At 38.9% G+C, this 13,667-nt stretch overlaps 1 protein-coding gene across 1 annotated transcript in view; it reads left to right on the forward strand.

Annotated features, from left to right (window-relative positions):
* The window catches only part of TMEM132B (transmembrane protein 132B), a 604,598-nt gene that overhangs the window by 133,384 nt on the left and 457,547 nt on the right, over positions 1 to 13,667 (forward strand). The window contains exon 2 of the mRNA XM_063454335.1: positions 11,550 to 12,435. Within this exon, the coding sequence (XP_063310405.1) occupies positions 11,550 to 12,435 (886 nt within the window). The remainder of the gene's footprint in view (positions 1 to 11,549; positions 12,436 to 13,667) is intronic.

Genomic DNA, 13,667 nt, shown 5'->3' on the forward strand with positions numbered 1-13,667 from the left:
TATCTATCTATCTATCTATCTGTCTATCTATCATGGGTTGTTTTGTTTTTGAGTTTTCTAACAAAAACAGTTTCTTTCATTCAAATGCCTTCAGCAAAGTCAAGTAAGTTTAGAGAGATGCTTTGAATGTACCTCTATGAATATTCATATTTCAGATCATGACTGCTGCAGACATTCTGAGCAGTAAAGATAGGTTCTGTTCATATAATGAGTTTTTGTAGCAGGAGAGATAATTGAATGTACTGGATTTCCAGAGGGGTCTTCATTTGATTTCATGCATTCTCTCCTCAGTATCTACCGTAAGCTTAGCAGAATATTGATCATACATGCGTTTTTGGCAGTGTTCCGCAGAAGATTCAGCAAAAGAATAAACGTGAAATGTTGACTTTCTGCCAAAATATTTTGAAGTTAAATGGCATGTGAAAACAAATATAATTTTTTATGATTTCCTGATTACTTTTAATAAATAATTTGAGAAAATAAACTTTTAAATGAGCAAACTAGCTGGCTCAGTTCAACAAATGCAATTTAAATCTATGACAAATTCTTAAAGCTTCACTAAACTTTATAAATTAGTACTTTGTTTATAGATAGTCTGAATAGAGTAGATGCGACATGCGACTTTGCCGATACATTCAGTTGTAGTGTCATTTAGTAGGCAATTCAGTCTGGAGATGTACTGTGATAGAATCTGTGATAGAAGTTCCAGCCAATCCAGAAAGCTAGGCAATGCACATTGGCACAGGAGTTCCAAGGTGTCCAAAAAAACAGTGGCTTCAGTTTGTATGCCCCCTCTCGCATATAATACCTTAATTCCCTCCCTCCTAAAACCAGGCCTATACAAATTCCCAAGTCCCAAAATTTTATAAATCACAATAACCCCAGTGTTACCTATATTTATAAATGACACAGCTCCTGTATTAACCCCAAGCAATGCTGTATAAACCCATCAACTCATTAAAACCCTAATATACGAAACAGTATAGCGCATGAGAAGTGTGGAAACCTGAACTGGTATACCCCCTCCTCCTAAGCTCCTGTCCCTTTTTCCACAGCACTGTCACCTTACTTAGCCCCTGTCCCCCTCCTCAGCCCCTGTCCCCCTCCTCAGCCCCTGTCCCCCTCCTCAGCCCCTGTCCCCCTCCTCAGCCCCTGTCCCCCGCCTCAGCCCCTATCCACCTTACTCAGCCCCTGTCCACCTTACTCAGCCCCTGTCCACCTTACTCAGCCCCGTGCTCTTACTCAGTCCCTGCATACGAGCATCAGCCCCTGCCACCCTCCTCAGTCCCTGTCCCCTTCCTCAGCCCCTGACCCTCTTCCTCAGCCCCTGCCCCTCTTCCTCAGCCCCTGCCCCTCTTCCTCAGCCCCTGCCCCTCTTCCTCAGCCCCTGTCCCTCTTCCTCAGCCCCTGCCCCTCTTCCTCAGCCCCTGCCCCTCTTCCTCAGCCCCTGCCCCTCTTCCTCAGCCCCTGTCCCTCTTCCTCAGCCCCTGTCCCTCTTCCTCAGCCCCTGTCCCTCTTCCTCAGCCCCTGTCCCCCTTCCTCAGCCCCTGTCCCCCTTCCTCAGCCCCTGTCCCCCTTCCTCAGCCCCTGTCCCCCTTCCTCAGCCCATGCCCCCCCTCCCCCCTCCAAGCTCCTGTCCCTCTTCCTCAGCGCCTGTCCCCCTCTTCAGCCCCGTGCCCTTACTCAGCCCCTGCATACAAGCGTATCATTTTTTGGGGGGTGAGGGGGGGGGGCGGGGAGTGGATCTTGGGTGAGTTCCTGCACTTTTTTACCCAGGACTTGACCCCTGAGTGTATACATAGGGTCTCTGTCTTGTTGTAAGGTGAATGACTGGCAGTCCGAGGCTCTGTTTTCTTGCATTCAGCTGTTCCTCAACCCTGACCAGACTCCTAGTCCGTACCGTTTAAGTGTACGTTGATGTGGAAATAAAAAAGTAAACTATTATACCATAAGGCTATAACAAAAAATGTGAAGAGAAAGAAGGGGTCTGAAAGCTTTTTGAGAGTCTGCAATCTGATATAGTGGAATAGCTAAGCATTATTAAACTTGTGTCGAGAGCAAAACAATGATCATAACCAATGCATTAGTCTATAAAGCTGTGTTTTAAAACAGCCTGAGTAAAATGTAATTTAGAACAAGGACAATGCATCATATTTACACAGAGTAATTTCTAATTTCCAAGCACATTTATTGTCACTGCCCCCTGCTCGCAGCTGCACTTAGTCGCACCCGATCGGTGCAACCATGCTGATAGGTTGGAAGACTTACCTGTTCAGCAACAAGCCGGGAGCCGACCCGTGGGGGCATCCATCCCCTCCACGCGCGGGAGCTGAAATTGTGCCGACAATGAGGTTCTTTGCTATTTGTAGCTCCACCTCCAAAGGTCACGTGAACATGCGTGTGACGTCACGACGTCAACGCATATGCACGTTCTAGGGTCAGAGGCCAAGCTCTGACCAATCACAGCCCAAGGAGTGGTATTTATTCCCTGATTTCCCCTAGCTCATTGCTCTGTCATGGTTTCTGTTCCTGGTTCCCGAGAGTGCATTTTCTTGTCCTTGTTATTGATATTCCCGGTATTCTGACTTTGGCTATTCCTGACTATTCTAATCTCTGGTTTCCCTGATTTGGCTTTCTTATCAATCTTGTGTATTTCTGGCTTCCTTGAGCTCGACTTTCCCTTGACCATTCTCTGTCTTTCAACGTATTAATCCAGCCATTCTAAGGACTGGCCATTCTAAGGACAATGTATATGTTACATAGTTTTGCGTGTTGGATCACATTAGTAGTCGTGACATTTATTTCTTGCCGTTTAAAGACACATTATTGTGAATATTGTTGCTGTGGTGCTCTGGAATCAATTCAGACAGACCAAGAATCATGAGCTCATACAAAAGAGGGACATTAGGATAGAAAAGATAGACAGAGGGATTTGTGCACAAAATACGGACTTTCCGTCCTATTTATGGAGACTTGAGAGGTATGGTGCCATGATATATGAAGCTTAACCCCTTAAGGACCAAACTTCTGGAATAAAAGGGAATCATGACATGTCACACATGTCATGTGTCCTTAAGGGGTTAAATCTGAGGCAAATAGTGTTTTCCAGCTTAAAGGAAAACTATAGTCACCTAAATTACTTTCACTAAATAAAGCAGTTTTAGTGTATAGATCATTCCCCTGCAATTTCACTGCTCAATTCACTGTCATTTAGGAGTTAAATCACTTTGTTTCTGTTTATGCAGCCCTAGCCACACCTCCCCTGGCTATGATTGACAGAGCCTGCATGAAAAAAAAACTGGTTTCACTTTCAAACAGATGTAATTTACCTTAAATAATTGTATCTCAATATCTAAATTGAACTTTAATCACATACAGGAGGCTCTTGCAGGGTCTAGCAAGCTATTAACATAGCAGGGGATAAGAAAATCTTAATTAAACAGAACTTGCAATAAATAAAACCTAAATAGGGCTCTCTTTACAGGAAGTGTTTATGGAAGGCTGTGCAAGTCACATGCAGGGAGGTGTGACTAGGGTTCATAAACAAAGGGATTTAAATCCTAAATGGCAGAGGATTGAGCAGTGAGGCTGCAGGGGCATGTTCTATACACCAAAACTGCTTCATTAAGCTAACGTTGTTCAGGTGACTATAGTGTCCTTTTAATTTTAAATATTTGTTTTTATCTGCATGCCCTTAATATGATTTGCATTTGAGAGATACCCCTTACTCAATAGACTAAAAATACTAGTGTATATAAGTTGCTAACAAGCAATATTATGTTATTTTTTAATATTTAAAATGTTTCTCTTAAGTGTATGTTTGAAATAAAACTTGGATGACTATAAATATTATATTCCTTGAAGTCTTATAAACAATAAAAACCATATTTATCTGTTTAAAAACGCTATACACTTGATACTTATATTTTTATGTTTTATAATATGATCTGTCGCATTGGGTGATATAGACAGTAATAAATATATACATTGTGTATAGCAAAAAGATAGTAAATACATTGTAAAACACAGGTTTGCACACACCAAACAAGTCATAAGAATAGCTTTTCCCACACACATCTCACATTTGCAGTGCTGTAACTACTGCAAGGGATTATGGGTGGGCAGTAGTAACAGCACTGCAAATGTGAGATTTCTGTGGGAAAAGCTAGTCTTATGGCTTGTTTGGTGTGTGCAGATCTGTGTATATACACACAACCTATCACATTTGGATATATGTAGTAAATACATTGTTAATATATATATATATCTTGTACCTTTTTGTTATTTTTATTTAAAACTGAAATACAAAAATCTAAATAAAAAAACACACCACCACACAAATATCTCCCTGCATTCATAGAACCTCTTTATACATACTCACGCCACACGCTTGCACCCCTATTTTCTAGACACATACACATAGACACATACATCTATTACACATGGGTACTCTTCAATACATGCCTTCCTTCCCACACACTGACACTCTACATGTTCAGCATTTATATGCATGGATACCACACACAAATATCCCTGCACAGACACCCATGCGGACACCCTGAATTCAAACACACATATGGACACTCCACACAAGTACATACCTACCTTAATTTACACAATAAAACTTATCACACATGGACAGTGTATAGTGCAATAATGCTGTGAAGAAACAAGTAAATGTACACTCACGTTTGAGGTCATGAGTGCATTTATGGCCGAGCTAATACAGCTTAACACATGGAATGTTCAGCATTATATTACAGTGCTGTTGTTTAGAGCTAGTTCCCTGTATTTGTACATAGGAATGAATTAAATATACATTTAACAACATCTCCGTGTTATTTTAATGCAGGATTCTAGGAGGATGATTGCACAGAGACATTATTACCCACGGGATAGTAAATTGCATTGTACAATTATGAGGAATCGTAGCTCACAAGGCCTGACACCTTTGTTCCGTCTGATGGCATAGGTTTGTCATCAAGAGATAATCCTCAGCTTGGTGGATATTAGATTACCTTTATGCATAGCTTGTCAGGTTTGCAAATTAATTACTGTAACAATGACAGGACTTCTACATGATGTTAATCCAGCCATCTCTTGCCATGGAGTCACAGGAAAAGGTATTACTTTACAAATTGCTGCTGAATGTTAAATATAGATTTATTCTGCTAGAGTTAATTATAATCTCTATTTAGACTTTAGCGATACATTCTTGCTATACTTATTCAAGCAGAGGAGATTAATTTTAATTCAACCATAAAGGTGAATGTAATAAACTTGGATTAGACCATGGATTACTGTAATGCGATTTACCACCAAAATTCCAATTTATGGGGATCTTTTACTTTTTTCTAATGGGTTTCCTGCCTTAAATAATATTGCTTTGCTAGTCTTCTAAAACATAGCCATATTGTGCTGCATATTTTAAGACAATATACAGGTTATTCTTGTTTAAGAGAATGTGTCAACACCAAATCTCATTCACAAAACAGTTTGATAATAAGCTTTTAGCAGTATTGACAGGACCAGACAGAGCTTAAAGGAACACTATATGCACCTTAACCACTGCAGCCCACTGTGGTGGTTATGATGCCAGGAATGTCTCCAGAAGGATAATCCAGAAGCATTCTACAGTGAGAAATATTAGTAAAAGTGGAATGTTGCCAATCTTCCCAAGAGTGGACATTCCAGCAAATTCACCCGAAGGTCAAACCGTGCAATACACAAAGACATGACAAAAAACCCAATAGTCACATCTCAGACCCTACAGGCCTCAGGTAGCATGGTAAATGTTGAAGTTCATCACAGTACAATAAGAAAAAAAACTGAGCAAGTATGGTTTGTTTGGAAGGCTTGCCAGGAAAAAGCCTCTTCTCTCTAAAAAGGGCATGGAAGCACGGTGTAGGTTTGCATAGTTGCATCTGAACAAACTGCAAGACTTCTGGAACAATGTTCTTTAGACAGACGAGACAAAAGTGGAGATGTTTGGCCTTCAGCACTAGCAGCTAATTCCAACCGTCAAGCCAGGTGCTGGAGGAGTGATGATATGGGCTTGTTTTGCTTCCACAGGAACTGGGAGCCTTGCAGTTATTGAGTCATGGATCAATGCCCAGCACACCACCAATGAACTCTTCGGGCTAGCCCTAGTTAAGGGGGACTGGAGGACGGTGGAATTATGATGTGTTTTTGGCACATGCAACGTTTACTTTATTGTACCCTGAAGAAGTTCTCTTTTGAGATTGAAACGCGTAGAACCTAATTATAATTTTATTATGGATTTTATATTGGCCAATAAAGCATTTGTATTTTTATTGAATATCTGGATTTTGAAGTTATTGGGAGTCCTGAGTCTGGGTTCCAGAATGTGGAGACAAGCAGGAGAGAGCTGTAACCCCCCATTACCAGCAGAGGAGGCACCCTCAAGGTTATTTTATCACTACAAATGTGTGAGTGTAACGAGTAAGTGTCTTGCTTTCTAATTTCAAAACAATATTGCACTATGTTTTGTTTTATTCATTTATGTTAGATATATCAGCTGGATACCAGAAGTTTATAATGTGTATCGATGTGGTTGATTACAAACTGTGAGGTAACCTTGGAAAAATGTGGATATATATTAGCTAAGTAAATATTATGTGTTTACTTCACCTTGCACTGGTGTACAGGTGGAAGTTTGTGTCCTCTGTATACCAAAATATTCTAGAGTCAGATGTGAGGCCATGTAAATCTTGGCAAAAATAGGGTCATGCTGTCAGGATTACTAATTGATCTAGCACGTAGAATTGTATCACACCTAGTACTAAAAGGTAACGTCTTACCGGGCCTTAGAATGGCCGGACTTAACGTACCATAGAATAGTCAAAATACTTGCCGAGGTCGGGGACACAGAATGGGACACAACGATAAAGGAAAGCCAAAAGTCAGGGAAGTCAAAATGAAGCCAAAGTCAATAACCAGAAATGAACGCTCGGGAACACACTCTCGGGAAACCACTAAGGGAAACCACACAGAGCAATGAGGAGAAGTAAAAATGCGCTTAAATAAGCCCTTTACAAATCTGATTGGCTGAAATCGGCCTTTGACCCCAGAACGTGTGCGCCTCTCCCGCGTGACGTCACACACACGCCGACTTTGTCATCAACGTGGGGCTATAATTTGGCGTGGATCCACAGCGGCCGGCCTCCATCAACATGTTGCAGGAGTCAGATACACCGACGCATGGCCACTGAGCGCAGATATCGCTAGGTGAGGATGACATGTTACACATGCAACAGAACACTGATCCCAAGCACACCAGTAAATCTACAACAGAATGTCTGAAAAAGAAAAGAATCACAGTACACAAGTCTAGTGAATACATATTTATTGGTATTACAAATAATTTGATCAAATATCTTTATTAATATGATTTTGGTCCATTTTTGTATAGATACATAAGTTGCAGTTAAAATTCAAGTCAAATATCCTGAGCATATATTTCTGGATATTTAAGGCTTTGAAATATAGTAACACTAAGAGTAATCTTTACAAGACATGGAGCGTATAGCAGTCATTAACCCCAGCTATATTTTTCTGTTGCCTCTGGTGCTAAAGTTGTACTGTACTCCATAAAAGTGATTTAATCTCATGACTGCTGTAAAATACAATATGCAGTGATATTACATTTATTTATTATGAACATACTAAATTATGTTCAAAGCGTAGAAAACACTCTACAGCTATCCACACACATTCTAAATTTGAGTGATTTTTGTCAATAAACATGTAGAAAATATATAGCGGGTAGTATAATGTAAATATAATTTTGCTTAGATCCATAGACTTTTCAATGTCTTGTGACAGCTCTATTCCCACTGTGGATATAGTCTTTCAGCTGGAGGGAACAGAGAAACCGATAGCTTGACAGTGGATAAGTGGAGCTTTTTAGATCTAGCTTGTTCTTTTTTATTTTGCTCAATGTAAGGCTGCTGATGTCTTTTAATTTTTGTATTTTCTGTACAATTCGATCAGAGAATTTCCCAGCAGGAGCTACACCATAGCATTTAGTAGTGCATGCCATGTACCGGATAAAGGTCGAAATGCCAAACTGCATATGAGAATAAGAACGGTCTAAGAGGGGTAAAGGTTTACCTCCAAGAACTGGGTCGGTAATATTTTTGTGGACACAGTTAAGAACTATAGAACTAAGCTGAAGTTGAAAGGTCAGGGTGAGGAGCAAAATAGGGCAATTTGTAACAATCCTTATGGCAAATCAGAGAGAAGTCAAAGACAGTCAGACAAACTGAAGGTGTGGTAGACCAAAGGAGAGGCAAATGTGTTAAATAGTAAAGGTAGACACAAACTCTGACAAATACCCAACGCAACTTCCACTGAGCAAAGATTGACTCTAAATGGCCTGCCCTATTAGATGCCATGCATAGCTATACAAAATCATGAATTCATGTAGATATCATGCAAGCTTTGATAGAGATCAAAGTAGCACTTCAGTCAACAGTTATTGATATGTGGGTTGTCCTTGTGTGTCTATGATGTCTTAACATGGATGAAATACATGCAATCCCAACTGGAGTCATGCTTAACCAAGAGGCAAAAGATCACAGCTATAAGGATTAGTAATATATTAGCTATACAGTATAATACCTTTTTGTATTAAGTATTTATTTTTTATTCTATAGTCAGTGCATTTTAGACTATTCCTAACTTGTTGAGTTCAGCAGTTAGAGAAGGATCATGAGAATTATTTTGAAGGCAAATGATGATTACAGGAGTTACTTGCAGCTGGACAATCATCATGTAAAATTAACTTTAACAACATCTGAAAATCAAAGTCGTAGCCTAGGAACAATGCAGATAATGATTTTCAAAGTGCCACATGGGAATTCACAGACCCTCAACTCTACTAGTCAGAGTCTGAGTATATTATAATCTAGTAGCCATATTTGTAGAATGTTGATAACAAAATGTATCTGGTGGACTGAAGTAAAAGGAAGGAGAGAGGGAGTATTGAAGAAGTGGGAAGAGGCAATAGATTAGTAGGACAGAGAAGGCGTGTGTTTGGAACTGGCAGGTATTAATAGCAGTTGTTTTTTAGACTATGGGGAGGACACATACGCACAAGTGTTTAACAGAGAGGTAGCAGTTGGAGATTAGATTTTTACATTTACAAGAATGCTATTGACTTCAATTAGAAAGTGAACAATGACGAAGTAAAGATTTATCTTCCATCCCTAGATTTTGGTTAAATTGAGGAATGCTGTGAAGAAATTGGAGACACCAGGATACAGTCAGAGATCTACAATTTCAAGTATTCAAATGTTCTCTTCAGGACTATTGGCAACAGAGTCTAAAGAACAGCATGTGACAGTGTTTTTGGTGCATGTCATTTCCATGTTCCTTGCTTGCTTATTTTAAACCTGAATACATGAATGGTCTTTACATTTAGTTCTTGATAAAATTCACTGAATGACTTCAGAAAATCCACAAAATAATCCCTTCTGTAATAACGAATTATTCTTCATGGCAGAACATCTGAACTATTGAAATGCACTAATGAAAGGGGGATTTTGTGAGATAATTTGCCCCAGTATGAACTGAAGTGACTGAATTTAATGTTCTTCAATCTTTCATTTATGTCAAAACACTTGATGGTATTCCAAAACCTCCACCTTATATTTATTATACTGACAAAAGATTTGCATTGTTTCCTAGTTTTTGTTTTCACTGTGAAGTTGTTTGAACATTTTTATTTTATTTTATTTTTTTACTGCAAATTCAATGTTTTTTTTCTTACTATTTATTTACGGCTAGTTGACTAAACATTCAGTATTCACATTTTCTGCTGTCTGTCTAGGTTGACTTGAATGTAGGCTAGTCTAGAGCTAACTAAACAAACTAATCTCGGCACTACATTTACTTGTTCATTAATTTTCAGATGAAGCTCTGATTTATTTTAATACTGGATGAATATCATGGTAAATTTAGTTTACTAATATATACAGTATCAATTTTGCCATTATGAGTCTAAAACTTAACATGACAAAATGCATCTATGATCACACTAGCTTTTCTTCATCTTCTCACTTTGCCTCAATTTAATTAACGGGTATTGGCAATTAACGGTTTAGTTTGATGAAGTTCTCACCATTAAATGTTTATTAGAAGCCAATAAATATAGCTTCAAATATTAATCCAGCAACTAATAGTTTGCATGCAAAATATTCCCTTTAATTTCAATAGGCGGGGACATATTCCCTGGTAAATTGTCTCTGTAGATTCAACAAATAAAAGTTGTGGATAAATGTTGATATTTTTACTGTTTGCTCGCTGTAAGCACTCCTTGTCTCATAATTACTACAGCGGTCCTATTCTTAAGTATAATGCCATGTTTTGTAGTTATATATTGTAAATGCTCACGGTGCTTCTTCCATTGTAGATGGGGTTAGAAAACTTTAAAGGGATTCTCCAGTGCCAGGAAAACAAACCCATTTTCCTGGCACTGCAGAATCCTGGAGTGACTCCTTCCCACCCCCCATCCGTCATCCCTCGGAGCTAGGTCAGGCTCCGAGACGCGCACATTAGACCTCTCCATAGGAAAGCCTTATTCAATGCTTTCCTATGGGAATTCCGGTGGTGCTGGAGGTCCTCATGCATAGCGTGAGGATGTCCAGCATCGTTTAGATGACCAAAAGTCGTGTAAGAAGCCGGAGGTCCCTCTAGCAGCTGTCTGGTAGACAGCCACTAGAGGAGGACTTAACCCTGCAAGGTAATAACTGCAGTTCTAAAACTGCAATAATTACACTTGCAGGGTTAAGAGTGATGGGAGTTGGCACTCAGACCACTTTAATGGGTTGAAGTGTCTGGGTGCCTACAGTGTCCCTTTAATTCAATATCTGCGAGTCTCGCTGACTGTTATTTTCTACATGCGTATTGAGACTTGGGAATAAATAAAACTTGTTTTATATGTTTGTTCTGATACCTGTGAATCTTACCTTGTATTTTACTCTTACGCCCGATATACTCTCTTTTCAAAAATAAAGATTTACAGGAAGAAACAAACTTTTCTTCAACTTGAGTGGTAGAATATGCTTGCTTGTATGCCACAGTAGTTGTGGAAAACATTATTCTACATTAAAAGCATTGGTTTTCTTGTCTGACACCCAACTATTGGACTGACACCAGGCATTACATTACTGTGTTACCTGTCTAGATACCAAAGGTGCCTGGTATATACTGGTAATGTAAACTTTTAAGAGGGGTAGTAAGTGTCATTTCAGGAGTCACTAAGAGCTGATATGTTAAATAACTCAGGACACTCAGTATATGAAAGACATTAATACAACCAATTGAGAAAACTGGCAACTGGGATGAACTGCTTTTATCATAGCCAAGCACTAGTATGCCGTTAACAGAAAATTGTTTAATCACTTTGTTCATTCATTGCTTCAATTTAATTCCATTCATGACAACTTATTTCAGTGATTTAAATGAATAGCACAGATATATAGATTATTTATTAATTCTAAACATTTGTTTATTTTTGCTTTCAGTGACTGAGAGTCGAGTGACAATGGACAACATGCAGAGGTTTTTATCCCTCCCTGTACATCTACCTGCCAATTATCATGTCTGCAATTCTGATGTCTCCTTCTTTCTTAAAGAGGCCAACCAGGACCTCATGAAGAACTCCAGTATGCAGTCTCGAAATGAACCTCTCTTCATATACAAAGCCAATGTGCCACCGATAATAAATGCCACTTACGGACCTTATTCGGCAGAGCAAACCGTGCCCAGAAATTTGATCATAACCTCAAATACTTTTAGTTCCAGCAACAAGTTCACTTTCAACTGGCAGTTGAAATCACATATTATTGAAAGTTCCATATACTCAAACAACCCCAAAGTTCAGGCGTTGTTTTATATAGCTGGAAAAAGATGGGATGATCATTACTCAACAGAGATTTTACCCTGTGTCAAAATGGTTGCCATTTTAGAAAACAGGGAAATATCATCAAGCTGCAGACTGAAAGGTAATTTAGGATTGTGTGTGGCAGAACTTGAGCTGTCAACCAGCTGGTTAAGTACTTTTCCTCCAGAAGAGGATTCAAAAGATTCCTCTCCACCACAAGGAATCCCAGTGGAACTGCACCATGTCATGTACACCACTGGAGAAGATGAGGAGTGTTCTACAGAGGAAAGTAAATGGACAAATAGGATTAATTCAGACAAAGACACTACACGTACATTCTCATCAACAATGGAAAGGATTGGGAGTGTAATTGTTTACCCCACTCAGGAGACTCTGAGAATGTCTGTGTTAAGGCTCGATGAAAATATTCAGATCCGTTTTCCACCAAGTCCAGTGAAGATTGGGGACACTGTAACATTTTTTGTGTCAATGGCAGGAGGCTCATCTACACATCAGTTTATGTTGAGGTATGTTGACGGTGTTCTGTATTTAAAGCTAATATGTAATTTTCATGTAAGTCGTCGGTTGTTTGTTATTTTGCAAAACTAAAAAGAGGAAACACCATTGAAGGGAACATGTTTTGCTCCAGTTACAGTAGTTAGATACTTTGATAAAACAGAAGTAAGTGTAAAGTTTGGGAAAGTGAGATATTTACAATACATATGGTATTGATATGATTACTATCATCTTTGCAACATTAAAATGCCTTAGCCTCAATTTTGGGATAGAGTTTAAACAACCATGTTGGTTTTTCCTGTTAAAGGATATAAACTAAGGTGTAATAAGGCCATTGTACTATGCAAACAATATTAACATCTAAATTTGTGTAATAAAGGGTATTCATTTAGCCCTACCTTTAATTTCACATTTCAGTTAATTTTAGAGATTTTAGAAAGAGTCTCCATGGCAGAATAATGATAAAGGGAAGGGGTAGAAATCTGAATACATTATGTTCTATGTGGGAATTAGTGTTAAATATCATATTAGACCAATTATAGGTCCTACCTTATTGAATGTGTCAACTCTACAATTGGACAGTGATATCAGCATATTTACATTCTGCTAAATCGCAGACCATATCTGCTGTCTGCACGTGGGTGCGTGTCAAGCTCTGTACAAGACACAGAAAGGTGAGGTGTCTCTTCAAAATAAGGGACGAGGAAAGGGATTCTTGACATTTCTAGTTTAAATGCACAAGATGCCAGAACTGTCAATTCACATTTCATAATTGGGACCACAGTCATTTTCAGCTCCAGGCCAATGAAGCCCCTAATCCAGCTCACTTGTTAGGTGCTTATAGTGACCCTTTAATTTCTCGTAAGATCTTGCTACGTGTTTTTTGTCAGTTTTCATTTTGTCTTCTGTTTATTTTTATGGATCCATGCATCTTGTCCAATTTAGTCCTACAATTTTATTTCTGCGTGTTTCTGTTCTTGGCTTGTCTATTATCTTGCATTGTTTTATGTTTGAAATTTTTTTTATTAACACAGGAAGTGTCAGACTATACAAATGTATCACAAACAGATGTATTTCAAGTGAATCACAGACAATGTGTAGACAGCAACTCAAGAAAGCCAAGGACCGTCCTTATTATAAGGAGACAAATATGTATTCAGAAAGTGTTATATTTGTCATATTGATGAAATGAAGTAAAAAATACTGCACCCTTATATTACTCAGACACTGCGTTACCAAAGAT

The sequence above is a fragment of the Pelobates fuscus genome, chromosome 5 (genome assembly GCF_036172605.1).
Source record: "Pelobates fuscus isolate aPelFus1 chromosome 5, aPelFus1.pri, whole genome shotgun sequence".
Taxonomy (NCBI): Eukaryota; Metazoa; Chordata; class Amphibia; order Anura; family Pelobatidae; genus Pelobates; species Pelobates fuscus.